Genomic DNA, 17,415 nt, shown 5'->3' with positions numbered 1-17,415 from the left:
ACACCCGATGTACTTGCTACATCATTAGAAGAATGGCATCTACGCTAATATTAGTCTGTTTCTCTCTTGTTCCGAGGTCACCGTAGCCACCAGATCCAGTCTGTGTCCAGATCAGAGGGTCACTGCAGTCACCCGGATCCAGTACGTATCCAGACCAGATGGTGGATCAGCACCTAGAAAGGACCTCTACTGCCCTGAAAGACAGCGGAGACCAGGACAACTAGAACCCCAGATACAGATCCCCTGTAAAGACCTTGTCTCAGAGGAGCACCAGGACAAGACCACAGGAAACAGATGATTCTTCTGCACAATCTGACTTTGCTGCAGTCTGGAATTGAACTACTGGTTTCGTCTGGTCAGAGGAGAACTGACCCCAACTGAGCCTGGTTTCTCCCAAGGTTTTTTTCTCCATTCTGTCACCGATGGAGTTTCGGTTCCTTGCCGCTGTCGCCTCTGGCTTGCTTAGTTGGGGTCACTTCATCTACAGTGATATCATTGACTTGATTGCAAATAAATGCACAGACACTATTTAACTGAACAGAGATGACATCACTGAATTCAATGATGAACTGCCTTTAACTATCATTCTGCATTATTGAGACACTGTTTTCCAAATGAATGTTGTTCAGTTGCTTTGACGCAATGTATTTTGTTTCTCGAGTCAAGAAATGGTTGCATCAGTGTTCGGATCACCAGTAGTTCTTTCAGACAGTTCGATTCAATAAACCGGTTGAAGAGAACGGTTCACTGGTTCTTTTGCGCTTGACGTAATGGCGTCATTGGCGATGATTGCCCTTGATTCAAGCCTTCGGTTTACATAACACTAGCACAGAATCAGTTCAGAATCAATCACCAAAAGAATCAGTTCGGTTCAGACGCTCTGTGTGTCGGTCTGCTTCACGCTGAATCACACATGCGCAGTATCATCAGCTCCTCGGTTCATGAATCGGACGCGTCTGACAGAAACAGGCGGCAAGGAAGTCAACCGGAAGTTGAAGTCGGGTGGGGGCTGCCATCTTTTAGCAGAACTTCACTTGCATTAGCATCCCATTGACTCCCATTCATTTTGGCGTCACTTTGACAGCGAATAACTTTACATCTGAGGCGTTTAAAGACTCCGTTTGTCCATTATTTATTTCTAAAGATACACGACAATGTATAAAGGGCTCCATTACCTTCTATGTTACATTTTGGCTACGTAGAAACAGTTTTTGTAAAAATAGGCTAACGATTGCGTCATAACCACTCGACTCTCTGTCGCATTACCGTACAGACAGGAGGAGAAGCTCGCAGGCAATTAACTTAATATGGCGTACTGACGTTACATTTTAAAATACTATACAAAATAATTAATCAGAATACTTACTCCTGCTCACTCACGACAAAGAACTCCCCGCTCAAGCTCGCCGTCTCTGCAAGATTAACGATGGCCGTTTGCACGCACAGCTACTAGAAGATTTACATCTGTCAGACAGGTTGCTGACGTCATCAAGCTTAGTTTGAGTCTGCTCGTCAGAAACAGAAGTGCTAAAAAACGCTAAATATGGGCTTCACTTGTCTCAATTGAGTTCCAATGGGGTCGCTGTGTCCATTTCTTTTAATGTCTATGGACAGAAATGGTTCTTGACTCGAAAACGAGTCAATCTTTTGTTCGTTATCTGGCTCGGACACAAACTGCTTTGATTTGAACTCTCTCACAACAGACACGGAAGAGAAGACAATGCTGAATAAAGTCGTAGTTTTTGCTATTTTTGGACCAAAATGTATTTTCGATGCTTCAAAATATTCTACCTGACCCTCTGATGTCACATGGACTACTTTGATGATGTTTTTCTTACCTTTCTGGACATGGACAGTAGACCGTACACACAGCTTCAATGGAGGGACTGAGAGCTCTCGCACTAAACCTAAAATATCTTAAACTGTGTTCTGAAGATGAACGGAGGTCTCACGGGTTTGGAACAACATGAGGGTGAGTTATTAATGACTTAATTTAGATTTTTGGGTGAACTATCCCTTAATAACAATAATAACAACGGTTACCATGACAACAGCCGCGCTGACCACGCCTCCGTGACACATCAGAGCGCGGCAGAGGCGCGCGATCATCGCGTCTCCATTAAAGCTGTTTCCTCCAAGACGCTCTCGTCTCTTTCGCACCGTTTCCACACAATCCTGAGAAACGCGTCCATGTGAGCCGCGACGCTCATCAATACACGACACCGAGTCGACGCGGTAATGCAAGGCGAACGCGCCGCTGGCAGGAGCGATGCGTCAAAACCGTAAAACTCACATAAATGGCGCGTTAATCTCCAAACCGCGCAGATGATCACAGCACACCTTCCCGCCTCAGCTTCGCGCCGTTAATAATAATAACGGTAATAACGGTCGCGCTTACCTCATATTTCCTCCTTGTCCTTCTCCGTGATCAGGAACGGTACAGAGGGAATAACGTCAGCGCAGTGTTTATAGCTGGATCTCCGGTGATGATCGGTAAACCGCCGCCGCTCGGGACGCGCGGGGAGAATGCGACGGAACCGAACGCGCCGCTTCTGCGCGGAGTGCGAGGCGTTTTGTCGTGTGTTAGTTGCCGTGTTGAGCTCTTCTCGTCCATCTCACAGGGATCGCGGCCGTTCTCCGGTCACCGGCAGCATCCGTCTGCCGCGCCGCGCGATGATTCTCCGCTCCTGCCGCTCCGTCACACCGGAAACACCGGAACACGCGACGCTGATCAGACACACCGAGCACCGGAGGAGCTGGAGACTGCTGACAACTCGCGAAATCATCATCTTCATCATCTTCATCATCAGGAGTTTGTTTATCGTTTTCTGAATCACAAATCAGTAGCATTCAGAGACTAACGGTGATCTGCTTTAAAATACAGTAACGAGTTTAAAATATGTCTTTAAAAATTCGTCACACACTGCATAAATACTATTTTTCTATACATTCCATGTTTAATTCAGTGTGTTTTCCTAATGTTTTGTTTATATTGTGTATATATTGTCTTATAGTATAGTATTACCGGTATATTGAAATTGCTTCTTCAAACTATATATCTATATTTTACGATAATAAAAAAAATGTTTACAGTTTCTTTAAAATTACTTTTTGTAAATGTTACATTTACTGGTGATTTGAGTTAATTTTTTTTCTGCACCATTTATATCTTTTAATTCTTTGTGAAATTTACTAACAATTTTTGAGTTAATTAGTTTTCTACAGGTGTGTATTCTACAGGTTTTGAACACCATATTTTTCACCTTTAAAATATTTTTTTTGCTATTATTATTATTATTTCAAAAATGATTGCTTGTAATTCTTTGTGAAATTTACTACACACACAATTGAGAATACAGATAAACCCTGGTGATAACTCAGCATGTTACAGGATATACTGAGCTTTTATTTAATCACTATATATATGAAATGATGAGATGCTTTCAGAATGGGTTAAACCGCTGTGATATCACCAAATCTGAACACAAGATTTCAGTTCCTGTGTGAGTTCTGACACATTAGTTGATGAAAAGAAGTGCTTGTCATCTTATTTAATAAACTCATTATAAATCAGAGAATTATCCTCACATCAATCTGATCTGCTTTAATTCTGCAGCGGACTGAGAGTGTTCTGATCTGAATCAGGAGAGAGATCTGCACAGATCAAGCAGCGTTTAAACAGATCTGTGAGAGACAACAGCAGAGGCACTTTACACTGGAGGAGAATTGGTTCCTCTAAAATAAATACATTAATATTAATAATAAAAAAAGGTTTATGATGACAATCAAGGGTGTATGTGGAGCAGCTCCGATAAACTCATGTTCAACAACAATCTGTGTCTGCTTCCATCCTTAAACAGGATCAGAGCTCAGTCACGTGTGTGAGGACACGCCACATATGAACACACACACGCACACACACACACACACTACTGACCTGCAGGAGAACACACACACACACACACACACAAATTAGTGCTTTTTCTGAAGTTTTTGTTCATGTGTGTGTGTGTGCTGTGTATATGTATTATGTATATATGAATACACACACTTGCATGTATATATTTACGAAAAAAAGTAAGTTTATATATTGAATATATTAATATATAATTTATATGGATATAAATCTATACATGCAAATACATGTTTATAAGTTCAATATTAAATAGTGTTATATATACATTTGTCTCATGTAAACAGAAACTTATAATTTGGATGTGATTAATCATTTGACAGCAGTAACTGAAATAAAATATGACTATAATAACTAGTGGTCATCTGAAACTTAAATAAAATATACAAACTATATAGACATCTGGGGGGGGGACTACTACAAAATGAAACCAACGTAACTTTTGAATTAAAATTAAAAATGTTAGATATAACAATTAAAAAAAAAACTATATTAAAAAAAACTAATGTTATAAAAAAATGCTATGTAACACGTGACTTATTACTTTAAAATAAGTGTTTTATAATATCAGGAGAATCAGTAAACACAGGACTCAACGCTTTCACAAAAGACTTCAGTTTATATTTTATAAATACTCTTTCACTGAGCAATAATCATACTGCCATCAACAAACAAACAAATGACAAAATAAAGACATCAGATAACAACTTCTCTTTTAATCTCCGCACAAACCAAAACAACAAAGTACAAAATAAAAATCAAAGTAAACCAAAATACAGAAAATAAAAGCAAAGCACAGCAACAAAAACAAAACATCAGATAACAACGAAGCTCACAACGAGACAAAACAAGAATCAAAGAGTTCAGAGGTCATCAGGTGCAGGGTTCGAATGAAGGGATTGATCCCAGATATTTCCAGTGCTCTGAAAGGGTTAAAGTCATTCTGTCTTTAATAATCATCACTCAGCTTCGTTACAGACACAATACAGATTTAAATATGGCTCAGTGAGTCACCGGTGAAACTACTTCTACCATGTTTTACACCGTGTTTGTGTGGTATTTAATCACAGCAGTCCGACTGGGTTTAACCTCGGCTGAATATTACTAATAAAGACTTCATGAGGCTCATCATTTAACACAAATAACACTTATATTGAGCCACAGCACTCCAAAACATTTCTAAACTATATGAAATATAGATTTATGCTTATACTCCATTTTAAATAATTTCTATAAATACAAATTAAAAGTCTCCAAAGTCTGATAAACTTATGATAAAAGATGGTGTCACTCGATTTCACTCCAGATCATAAATCAGAGAAAATAACAGCAATTTAAACAGATTTGCTTTCTCAAAAATAGTCCTAAAAATATATTGTATATTCCAGCCGTAGAAACAGACTTAATAAAATATCTCCTTTTCGTTACGAAGAAATTGAAAGCAGAAAGACAATGCTGTTCCCAAACATAGAAATGATTTTTCCTTTTCTGTAATTAGCGGAGAACAACGAGCTGCTGATTTCACACTTTAAACATCATAAATATATAGAGACACTAGAAAATCATCTAATCACCAGCTGAACTAGTTAGATCCATCATTACTAGTATCTCCGGAAAAGCTTGGAGAAATAACTAGGTGAAAACTCTGTTAAACACAAATGCATTGTTCATTGTTCAGTCCGAGAAACTCTCACTTTGGGAATCTCTTGGTTAGATGTTCACTAGAAGATGAAGCTAGATTAGATGAGAAGTTAGATTAGCAGCGAAGCTAGAATGACAGGGAATGTAATAGTGCAATCTCTCTCGGGGAAACTAGAAGCGTCGGTTCATCAAATAAATATTAAAATATATTTGTGCATTCTAGAAAAGTTAATTTCATACGTATAAAACATAGATCTCCTTACTAATCAGCTGTTCAGATTCAGTGATTCAGAGTTTAACAATGACTGTTTGGTGATTCTCACCGTCCTTTGGTTTGTTTGGTCAGATTTTCAAATCAATCATTTATAAAAGATATAAGACTTAAGCGTGAGCTTCACTCACCTCAGCTGAGCTTCACACAAACACACTCTTAAAGGGACAGTACACCCCAAAATCACATGACAGAATAGAAAAATACTGTGGAAGTCAATGGCTACCGTCAAATGTCTGTTTGCAACATTCTTCAAAGTATCTTCTTTTGTGCTTAACAAAAGAATGAAACTCCTAAGAAACTCTTAAGGCACGTTCACACCAAAAACTGTATTGTTTGTAATTGTGACTCATACAGTGTATTGTTGTCTATTTCTCCAAATATACGTCTGAGACACTGATGACTGCTTCTGTGCTGCAGGACGCTGATATAATGTTCATCTGTGTTGTCATAGTTGTGGTTGGGTTATAGTTATGGTTATATCGTCATTAGTGTGAACGGACCTTTAATCTGGATCTGTGGTCTAGTCCTAAACCAGTGGAGATGTTTTCTGAAAGAGGTTCCTCCGTCAGCCCTCAGCAGTGTGACAGTCCAGTGAACATGACAGAGAGAGGAACAGAACCAGCTTCACTGCGGCGTCTTCAGGATGCGTCCGTAGCGGAAGTCATAGACGTGTCTGCACAGATACACCAGCTGCGGATCCACGCTGTCGGGAAGCAGGCGGTGGGCGGGGCCAGCGCTGTCAGAGGGGCGGGGCATGAGCGGGGCGTGGTCAGGCACGCCCTCTGAGCGCCGCTTCACCAAGGCACAAAATCTGTAACATCACATGCACTGTCAAGTCACCTTTAAATAATAAATAATACTAGATACTAGACATCAGTTATTCTGGTCACACTTTAGTTCAGAGTCCAGTTCTCAATAGACTATTAATCATGCTAATAACCAAATAGTTCAAAGTGAGAATCGGACACTAAAGTATTAACTCAGTTAGAGAAGAGTAAATAAAAAGCATGCATTTTAAGGTTAGACTTGAAATTTTGATGTTAAATCCACTGTTGTAGTGGATGTATGCAGTGTTGCGTTATGACCAATCACAAACGATTCTGTTGAGTTTATGAACCCAGCGGCCAATCAGAGGCGTTCAGATGAGTCACCTGCAGTACTGTGCTAACGGCAGAACATAGCAGCGCTCCTCGATGCAGGCCACGCTGTTCTCATCCTGGTGACGGGAGGCGAAGATCTCGTTCTGAAAGAAGACACAGGAACACCTGACGGACTTACTCCAGCAAGATCAGACGGATTACAGACGAGACACAACACAAGTCACGAGACCAGACTGGTACAATAACACAAAATGTGTCTGAGTAGCACAGGTATATTTGTAGAAATAGACAATACAAATAGTTGTATCTCAGACAAATATTGTCCTCCTAACAAACCAGACATCAATGGAGAGATGATTTATAACTCTCCATTTCAGAAACTTGAGTCTGGTTTGTGCTCCAGAGTCACAGATGCCTGAGTTACATTTTTTCAAATCAGTATCTCGTTACTTTGTTACAACGTGTTGAGTGACAGCTCCGGTGTTGCCATGGAGACAGAGAACAGGAGTCAGTGCAGAGTGTTGTGTGTGAACATCATCTCACAAACACATTCAGTGTTCCTCAAAATCAATGACAACTCAGAATATGATTCAAATCTGCAATAAAACGTTACATTACACTAATGTCCTTTATGTATTTAATCCCATTTTATCAACCAATTCAATTCAACTGAACTAATAAGCAAAAATGACTTTAGAGTTTATTCATTACTTTTTTAGGGAGTAACTGAATTAGGGCTGTCAAAATGGCTGAAAAACTCATTTCAAATTTGCAATCAAATATTATCCAATTTTGAATTATATTCAAATTCAAAATGCATAATTTTAGTTAGAGTGAAGAAAAACTTTTGGCTTCTCTTCTGAGGCCACAAGAGGGCGCACTGGGCAAAATATTACTAATGCACATCTATCCAAACCATAAGAAAATATGAGCTCATAATATTTCAAATAATGTTTATAAACCAATTATAATTAATTAGCTTAAAGAATTATAAACAAAACAACATCATGTATGGTTTCAACATCATGTATGTGGTATGGTTTATGTGGTGTTGATATGTTATTGTGTAATTTGGTATGCTTTGTTTTAGATGAGTTTATTTTTTTTATTTTTTATTTTTTATTTCTTCTTTTTAAATTTTTAAGTGCTGCCTTTCTTGGCCAGGGACCATTTGAAAAAGAGACTATCGTCTCAATATGATTTCCCCTGGTTAAATAAAGGAATAATAATAAAATGTGTGCATGCATAGTTTAATACAAAGGGGTCAAAGCCAAATCACACAGAGTACAGTTTTCATTTAAACACTTTTGCATTCGAATGTGGATTTTATTTAATTCGATGAATATTCAAAATTCTAATTTTTTTTTTTGACAGCCCTAAATGGAATATTGTAAAGGGTTACTCTTAAAAGTAACTCTCTCATCTATCACTAACCCTGCGCATGAGCAGCACTGATACATTTTTTATTTAAATGTTAATATATATTCATATAAAATGATTGCTCTTTTGTTGATTCTTCTATTGCAAACATTAGTAAGTCACTTTGCATAAAAGCATCCGCTGAATGACTGAATGTAGATGTAATAAGAGCATGTGCTGACCTCGCAGTGCATGCTGGGATCTCTGCCGGCCTGCGTGTGCTCCGGACGATAATACCAGAACAGACTCATCATCAGCTCTCCTGAAACAACACAGATCAGGATCTCAATGATTCTAACGTCACAGCATGTCGTGTTGATTAGTGGTGTAGACTCTGTGGATCAAATGATCTCGGAGGTGATGAACGGTGATTCTTCCTGTCTGTCACCTGTTCTGGGGTCTTCCCACAGAGCCGAGATCTTGGCCACGTACGGCAGAGATTTCCTGCGCGGTCCGGACCGTAAGAGCACCGTGTCTCGCACCCGGATCACCTCTCCGTCCCGCTCCACTCCTTCATAACACTGACGGAGAACCGTCTGGTCATCGCCCTGCAGAAGCACATCACCGTGAGACTGTGCGGAGGACAGTAATGAAGAGAGGACCGAGGGAGCGCGGAGTACTCACCGCTATAAACACCTCCTTCTCCGTGGACACTCCGACGGGACGCCATCCGTTCGTGGCCTTCTGCTCCTGTTTGGCACTTCCTGTGGGACGCGTCTGGGACGATCTGCTGTAGCCCGTAGTGAGCGAGCCGTGGGGCGGTTTGGGGTTTTGAGGGCATTCTTTGCCCATCTGAAGCCTGCGGTCAGACATGGAGGACAGGAGACTGGGGACGGCTGGGGTCACTCGGGGCATGCTGGGACATCCGGAGACTGTGTGACTGTGCTCCTCTTCTGAAACAGCACAATCAAACACACGCTCATCACAACTAGAGTCAGAAGTGATGTCAGAGTGAACCTTCATGCAAAATGGAAACTTGCATTAATTTCCAACACTTAAGGATAAAACTGTAAGTTTGTTGCTAGCTGTGTGCTGGGAGCAAGAGGGCAACGTACGGTTTCTAACAGAACCTTAAAATATTAAAACACAAGATGACATGACTGATGAAAAAGACATGGTTATGATCCAGACGGTGGTCCTCACCTGTTTTGATGGGGCGGCTGCAGCTGGAGCAGGGGCAGGAGCAGGTCGGGCGGCTGAAGGTGAATCCTCTGACCTCACAGGCCGGGCGGCAGCAGAAGGCGGGGCTTAGACTGGGCCCGGGGCGAGCGATGTGGACGTAGTAGCTGGAGCAGCAGGGGTCAGCACACAGAACCAGGCGCTCCTCGTCCAGGAAGAGCGTCAGATACTCCGGCGGACAGCAGAAACACGGACTCAGCTCCGCCTCCTCCTTCACCAGCTCCACCGGAGCGTATCCCAGCATGCTCTGGTATCCGGGTTTATCCAAGCTCCTGTTTCTGCACACTTGGCAGGCGTCTTGTGATTCTGGCTGTGGTTTCTTGGGCTTGTGCGCTGCTTTGTGTCTGTCCGGTCTGACTCGGTGCTTGTTAGCGGTGGAGCTGGTGAGCTTTAGCAGCGCGGCGGCGTTGAGTCCGGCCAAGCGTCGGGGAACAGGAGCGTACAAACTCACTTCCTGTTCCTTCGTGAGGTTTGGGCACGTCTCGGTCTTCCCGGCTCTTCTGGAGCAGGTCTTGGTTGGCTCTGTAGTGGTTTGTTTCTTGGTGAGTTTGGCGTCTGACGCTCTGTCGGTTTTCTCGAGCAGAAGGCTGTTGAGCGCCTCGGCGTTTAGCGACGCTAGTCTGCGTTTGCGTGGCTCCTGAGCCGAAGGTTCATCGAAGGTTTTGAGGCATTTCTGCAACGGCTCCCTGGTTTTCTCTGCTTTCTTGTGGGCTGTTTTTGTCTTTTTGTGTTCTGGATCTCTGTTGGTCTCATTATGTAGGCGAGTGAGCAGAACGTGACAACCCAAGGCCTCGCTTCTTCCTCGGAGCGGGTAGAGCTTCCGATGGCACTCACTCCTAGCAGAGGACTTTCCTTTCTTACTCTTACTTTCATTCATCTTCACTGAACGTTCTGCCAAACATTGACTCTCCTTGACTTTCTTGGCCTTGCCTTCTTGCATTGAATGCGCAGGCCAGGCTCCGCCCACTGTTTCACCATGTGACCAGCTTTGTCTGTGGCCCCGCCCCTCGCTGTGATGCTGGCCAATGGAAGTGTTTTTCCGAGCATGGGTCATCACATGCTTCCTGAGGAGAGCTGCGGGATACAGAGGATCTCAAGTTATTACAACATCACTCGTGAACAAGACACAAATCACAGGGTTTCTAAAGGTTTTAAAAAAAAGCTAATTTAAGACTTTTTAAGTCAATGTAAATGAAATGTAAGGAATGAATTGAACAGAACACAATATGGTCTCTAAATATGTTATTAACACTGTTACACAAGTTACACTGGAGATTTCCTGGAAATGCAAATATGAATCAGATGAAGTGAGTTTGTGATTAAAACAAGAACAAATATCTACCAATGGACTTATCTTTAAAGGGGAAACAAGTTTGTTTTTCTGACCCCAATGCAGTTTCTTGTTTCCACTCATTTAATATTTGATCAATTTCTCAACCTTCCTTCATTCTGCATCTCCAGTAAATGTGTCGTGATTTAAGGATGTTTAGATGTTTGTACTGGAACACAAGAAAAATACTGAGGAAAATATATTTTATATAACATTTAATGCCAATTTAAGACTTTCTGCTTTAAGACTTTTCAAGACCCGTAGAAATTGAGTATATTCAAACATAATATTTTGCACATGTAATTTAGCATAATCTAATTGTAAATTAAAAAAGATTCCATTTAACAAATGTGCCGTTACTGCAGATGATGCACTTGAGTTGTTTTCTTGTCTTTGTTGTGGGGTTCATGTGTAAAAGCGATCTTTCTGACAGCCCGAGACGGTTCAGAACATCACGCTGTGCACCATGTGTTTCTAATAGTCACAGATGCTGAATTTAGAAGCAAATACTAGATTACTACTCACAATATTTGTGCCATATGTTTCTGTGGTAGTATCATAAAGCTCAGACATTGTGTCTCAATCCACGAAACAACAATCCTGCAGTCATCAGTGTCACAGACGGATATTTGGAGAAATACACAACAACACACTGTATGAGTCACAATTATACATTTCTCTTTTATGACAAAAATCATGAGGATATTAAGTAAAGATCAAGTTCATGAAGACATTTAGTAAATCTCCTACCGTAAATATATAAAAACTTAATTTCTGATTAGTAATATGCATTGCTAAGAACTTCATCTGAACAACTTTAAAGATGATTTTCTCAATATTTAGCTGTTTTTGCTCCCTCAGATTCCAGATTTTCTAATAGTTGTATCTCAGACAGATATTGTCCTCCTCACACACCACACATCACTGAGAGATCATTTATATTATGCATAAATCTCAGATTTAACAGACTGACACTTGTGACTGGTTTTGTGCTCCAGGGACACAAATATTCCTCGAACCTGTAACCCTTCAGTTGCAGCGGATCTTTAACTGATCTGCAAACACACTCGAATGTGTCTCGTGACGCACGTACGCGCGAGCGGAGGCCATTTAAAGTTCGACGCCGAACCTGAACCTGGCGTAAGCTGTTACCGTTACGGCAGTGACGTCGCGCCTCTTATTAGTTAGTGACGTCGTCGCGGTGTTTGTTGTTTGTTAGAACGCGAGAGGCCTGACGACCTCCTTCAGCAGAAATAACGCCCTTCCTCAACCGCGTTAAACACGAGCTCTGCTGCGCGCTCTCGAGTTATGGCTCGCGTGATCGCGACGCGATTAACGCGCCCTTGATTATCGTGCGGAGATCAAACGCGTTCACGGAGCGCGCGATTAAACGCGTGTTTGTGTGCGCGAACACTCACCAGTTTAACGCGCGGTAAAGCGTCGCGGTCCCGCGGGTGTTTGCTCGTCTAATGCTGCTGTTTCTCTTCCTGGCTCTGCGCTGAACTTCACGCGAACCAATAACACACAGATGCTGCTCCTCCTCGTCCAATCAGGAGCTCGCGCTCACGACGCTTCATCCTCGGCGTCAGACCCTGAGCACGCGTCGCGATAGATGAACTTGAGACAAAACAACAGTAATAAGTAAATAAACAGATCTTTCTAAAGTAATCAGCACTTATAAACGAGTGACATGTCATCGCATTAGATAACAAAATAAGCTAAACCCTGTTTTTGCTTTTATAAAAGAACAGTTGCTGCTTCTTATACGATCATGTCATTTATTACATATATTACACTATATAAAAAAGGATGATATTGATATACAGTGCCTCCAATAATATTGGCACTCTTGGAAAATATGAACAGGGACAGCTGAGGAAATAAATCTGTATTCTTGATCTTTTTGATCCTTTCATTCACAAATATTCTCACCTTTCATTGAAGTAAAACAATTGAAAGTGTAGAGAAAGTGTCATGATGAAATAAATGTTGGCCACAAGTATTGGCACCCCTAGAAATCAATCATTATGAGTCACATATCTCTGAAGTATATTCTCATTCATATTTAAGTGTTTTAGGACACTACGAGGAACACAGAGATCCTCCATCATCCATCACAGAACAAGACTGAGAATAAAGTGTCTTCAAGAAGAGCTAAAGCACTGAAAACCCCTCCATCAGGTTAATAATGAAGAAGTTCCTATCAACCAAAGAGGACGCGTGTCTATATCGGATATAAATATAGGGTTTGATATATTTTTGTAAATACATGTCTATCTTTTATAATTAGGCTACTAATATAACATGAACATGTATTGATGGATTTTAGGATGAATATCATGTCACATGACAGATATGTCCGAAGATGTATTACACATATGGGTTTGAAATATCAATTTATTATTGATATGATGTTTTTATTTTAAGATACCCACACAAAGAAATCGATTACAATTATTGCAAATGTATTTTCCTTAATAAAACCATAACAAGAGTTCAATAAATGTTTGTTATTACGAAACAGCGTGACTCATTTAAATACATCTTCACCATATTAAAATAAGGTTGCTATAATTTGTAACAGTTGTTATGATTTTGATACAGTCAAACTTTAGACCTGCATCCAACTCAGTATCAATTAAAACTAATATTATTATTATTAATATTATCAGACAGGCAACACAAACCTGTTTGATTTATTGTATTTTTATTTACCCTTTATTTTACCAGGTGATGTCCCACTGAGATATTCAAATCTCTTTTAAAAGGGAGTCCTGGGATTTGAAACAGTTTTTTGCTATTGAGATATTTATTTTGTGAAGTAAAATTAAGCAAAAATCTGTCTTTAAACTTGAAAGAAATAAAGATCTGAGATTTATCGTGATAATTATTTATTTTTTGCTCCGTCATACTTACATTTTTATTTACATTTTTATCAGTTAATTCATGAAATTACCAAAAAGGCAATTAAGCTGCAAAAGTGTGTATGTGCATCACATTTGAGAACGTCTCTAATGCATTCGAGATCACAATATAAGAAGCAAGCCGATTTGTCATTTTTCATTTGTAATTCAATGCACAAGTAAATGTGAGCACAGTGCACTTGTACTAGAAAATATGCCATTTATTTTTTTAAAGTACAAAAATGAAACCATATTTAAAATGCATGAAATAATAACTAGTTTTATATTCTGGCATTTATGTTCGGTTGACTTCCGCACATCTTCACATTCTGGCACATGGGGATTCAAAAGAGAACAGGGTTTTCTCCTTTTCCTTTGTACAGAGTTCAGAGTTTAGGTACAACTGTTGGAATTAAGTAATAAAATAATAAACATTCACTGTTTACTCTTTCAGAATTCATTGATTTTATAATATTCAGTGATGGTTGATAAACTTTGCATGTCTCATCCATGAGTTTGCAGTGATGGAGAACAACCAGAGCCAATCTGACTGATCAATAAAGCTTTATTAACACACCTGTGGATGAGTAGCCATACACACATGGTCATATTCACTCGTTATTGCTGGATCTAATTCACAACTATCTCAGTTACAATTAAGTGCAAATTAATTGTATTCAGTTGTGTTTTAGGCAATATTTTATATTGAAGTAATGAAGATTTCCTGTGCACCTCCATAAAAAACACCCTGCATCCGCTGCTGATGCTTTTGGTTTGAAATAATTAAGATTTTCTTATTTTCTTCTGCTCAGCAAGACTGCCTTTATTTGATCACAAAAACAGTAAAAATTGAGAAGTAATTCTAATGTAAATCAACTGTTTTCTGTGTGAATCTGTGTTAAAGTGTAATGTATTTCTGTGATGCTCCGCTGTATTTTCAGCATCATTCCTCCAGTCTTCAGTGTCACATCACTTGATCTGTAAAGATCATAAACTTGTGTTTTATTAGAAGCAGTGTTGGGCAAGTTACTTTTAAAAAGTAATTAGTTATAGTTACTAGTTACTTCTTCCAAAAAGTAACTAAATTAGTAACTCAGTTACAAATTTTTAAAGTAACTAGTTACTTAAGAAAGTAACTATTGCGTTACTTTCAAGTAAAATTAAATTTTAAATGCTCAAACGTGACCCAACCTCTACCCCTCTTTAAAGGAACTTAAAATACATGTGCATGTGCAATTATTTATGATAAATCTGAATATTATAATGAAATGGACACTTAATACAATACATTATTAACAGAAACATGAAACATTGTACACACATCTAAAAAAAAAAGTTGCTGTGGGACAAAGTGAGACTAGTCTCCAATCAAATGGCATGTATGTAGATATTATGTTTATATAGTGGATCAATGCAAATAACACGATAGATTTTTGGGAACTTTTGATATTTCCTTTTATTGTTTCTTTAATTTCTTGAAGGAAAAAGTAATGTATATACTTCCATTTAGAGAAGGCTACTTTTGGATTATTTGGGCTCGTCGCCATACCTGTCTCTCGTTGACTGACTGGCTTGTGTTGTTCGTTGTGTGTCCTGTCCTGTCCGATGATGGGTCGTTCGCGAATGAGCGTTAGTGATGATGGATGATCATGGATCTACTCGTTCGCGAATGAGCTTTTGATGAGTCGTTCGCGATTCGCGAATGAGCCGACTCTAAGAGCCGGCTTTTTTAGTTGAACTTCGGGAGCTGGCTCGCATATCTGAAGAGCCAACTCTATTTTTTCAAATTTAGCCTATAGAAATTAAATAATTATGTAATAAAAATTGAAATATTATAGTCAAAGTCATTTAAAGAGCCGTTTGTGAGCCAAAGAGCCGGCTCTTTTCAGTGAGCTGAGTCAAAAGAGCCGAATTCCCATCACTACTATGCGTGCTTTCGAAAACCCGCCCAACTCTACCTCTGATTGGCTTACAATGAAATTTTACTCTACCTCAGCCAATCGTCAGCATTTATGCGCTTGTCTCGTGCTCTGCCCACTAACCAAGGAAGAACAGTAAAAAAAAGTATTTGCCTCTCGCTCAGAGATCTAGTTGGTCTGATGAAAAAAAAAAAAACAGCTTCATCATCAGTTATAGTAACGCGCCGCATTTTTTGGCAGTAACGGTAACGGCGTTATTAAGATGAGAAGAGTAATCAATTAGATTACTCGTTACTGGAAAAAGTAATGCCGTTAGTAACGCCGTTATTTATAACGCCGTTATTCCCATCACTGATTAGAAGCAATCAAAACCAACAAAAGAGCAATAAATAATTAACAAAAATGTAAATGAAAAAAATGCAAAATTAAAAATAAACAATTGAACAAGTCATAAAGAGCTAAAGTCAGTAACTTCAGAGTGAATGATTGACTGGAATCTTACATGAATGACAACAAACTCTCAGTTCAATGCATTTGAATACACCGAATAATGCAGTGAAAGAACGCACTCAAACTGCGCACGCGCCACACGCACTATGACTTCATCATGTAACTTTACATTAGCCTAGATGCCTGCACTTTTTAGGCAAGATTTGTTTAGTTTTTTAATATACTTGATACTGTTAAAAGGCACATCATTAAAAAAAAAATAAGAGTTTACATTTCACACCTAAACAAGCGTGGAAAACGTAATTAGAACTAACGTTAGCTACTAAATTAGTTAAAAATGCCTATCCATATACATCTATGATTCACCAACCCCAAACTGACTCAAATGATTCGCGATCCCGCTCCAACTCCCAAATTGGAGTCAGGTGACTCAAATGATTCGCGATCCCAAAACTGACTCAAATGATTCGCGATCCCGCTCAGAACTCCCGAACTGACTCAAATGATTCGCGATTCCCAAACTGACTAAAATGATTCGCGATCCCGCTCCAACTCCCAAATTGGAGTCAGGTGACTCAAATGATTCGCGATCCCAAAACTGACTCAAATGATTCGCGATCCCGATACGAACTCCCGAACTGACACAAATGATTCGCGATCCCAATACACATAATGCTATAAAAGTGTGCACATAGAGAAATAAACAACAACTTCTTTAACTTGAGCAAACGCTGCTAATACACATACATTTGTTAATAAAGTAATTAAAACAAAAAAACATTAATGTTTTAATGCTACTGAATAAAAATAAACGATCCACTCGAAAGTCTCTGCTCATCATGGTCTATGATCATGACAGGACCTGGATCAGTGAGCTGCGTCTCTAGGGCCGATGACGTCACTTCCAGGGAGGCATGTTGTACACGCCCCCGTCCCTTGACTCCACCCCCACGTCAATACAGTGCCGCAAAAAGAGACGTGCAGAAAAGTAAAGCGCAAAGGGAAAATGGTATCGCAAGCTCAAACTAGACTGACACACAAAATAAAAGCAGCGTTGCAAATAAATTAATAGATATGACCATGGAAAATATTTATTGCAAAATCATTGTTTCATTTGTTTTGCAAATCTTAATTTTTGTTTGCAAAAAGCAAATGTATTTTCCTCAATACTTTAAATAAAATGTCTTAAATTTGTTTTTATTGTTTTTGTATATTTTAAACAAGGTAAATCTTTCTGATTTATTAAAATAAAAAGTCACATACATGGATTTTTCTGGGCTAAGCCCC

The 17,415-nt window shown here is 39.5% G+C and overlaps 2 protein-coding genes across 4 annotated transcripts in view; both read right to left on the bottom strand.

Moving 5' to 3' along the window:
- Nucleotides 1–3,010, bottom strand: part of LOC113094125 (ena/VASP-like protein) — a 17,193-nt gene extending 14,183 nt beyond the window's left edge. Inside the window, exon 1 of one of the 2 annotated variants that reach the window (XM_026259802.1) lies at nt 2,399–3,010. Coding sequence is in view for 1 of the 2 variants with exons in the window: in XM_026259803.1 (XP_026115588.1) it covers nt 2,399–2,403 (5 nt within the window). In the remaining variant the exon portion in view is untranslated. The remainder of the gene's footprint in view (nt 1–2,398) is intronic. The other variant, XM_026259803.1, reaches the window with a different exon arrangement.
- Nucleotides 3,011–4,512: 1,502 nt separating this feature from the next.
- On the bottom strand, nt 4,513–12,462 carry LOC113094124 (bromo adjacent homology domain-containing 1 protein-like). Of its 2 annotated transcripts, none has more exons than XM_026259799.1 (7): nt 12,275–12,462; nt 9,491–10,600; nt 8,972–9,240; nt 8,736–8,895; nt 8,530–8,609; nt 6,980–7,071; nt 4,513–6,639 (listed from the first exon to the last, which is right to left on the bottom strand). In XM_026259799.1, the coding sequence occupies exons 2-7, from the start codon at nt 10,578–10,580 to the stop codon at nt 6,453–6,455; spliced, it is 1,878 nt and encodes a 625-aa protein (XP_026115584.1). In that variant the 5' UTR covers nt 10,581–10,600; nt 12,275–12,462; the 3' UTR covers nt 4,513–6,452. The 2 variants fall into 2 exon arrangements, with proteins under 2 accessions (XP_026115584.1, XP_026115585.1); XM_026259800.1 differs by lacking the exon at nt 12,275–12,462 and adding an exon at nt 11,382–11,454.
- Nucleotides 12,463–17,415: the final 4,953 nt, after the last annotated feature.

Source organism: Carassius auratus, unplaced genomic scaffold, assembly GCF_003368295.1.
Source record: "Carassius auratus strain Wakin unplaced genomic scaffold, ASM336829v1 scaf_tig00215261, whole genome shotgun sequence".
Taxonomy (NCBI): Eukaryota; Metazoa; Chordata; class Actinopteri; order Cypriniformes; family Cyprinidae; genus Carassius; species Carassius auratus.
This window is presented reverse-complemented; position numbering and strand designations above follow the sequence as displayed.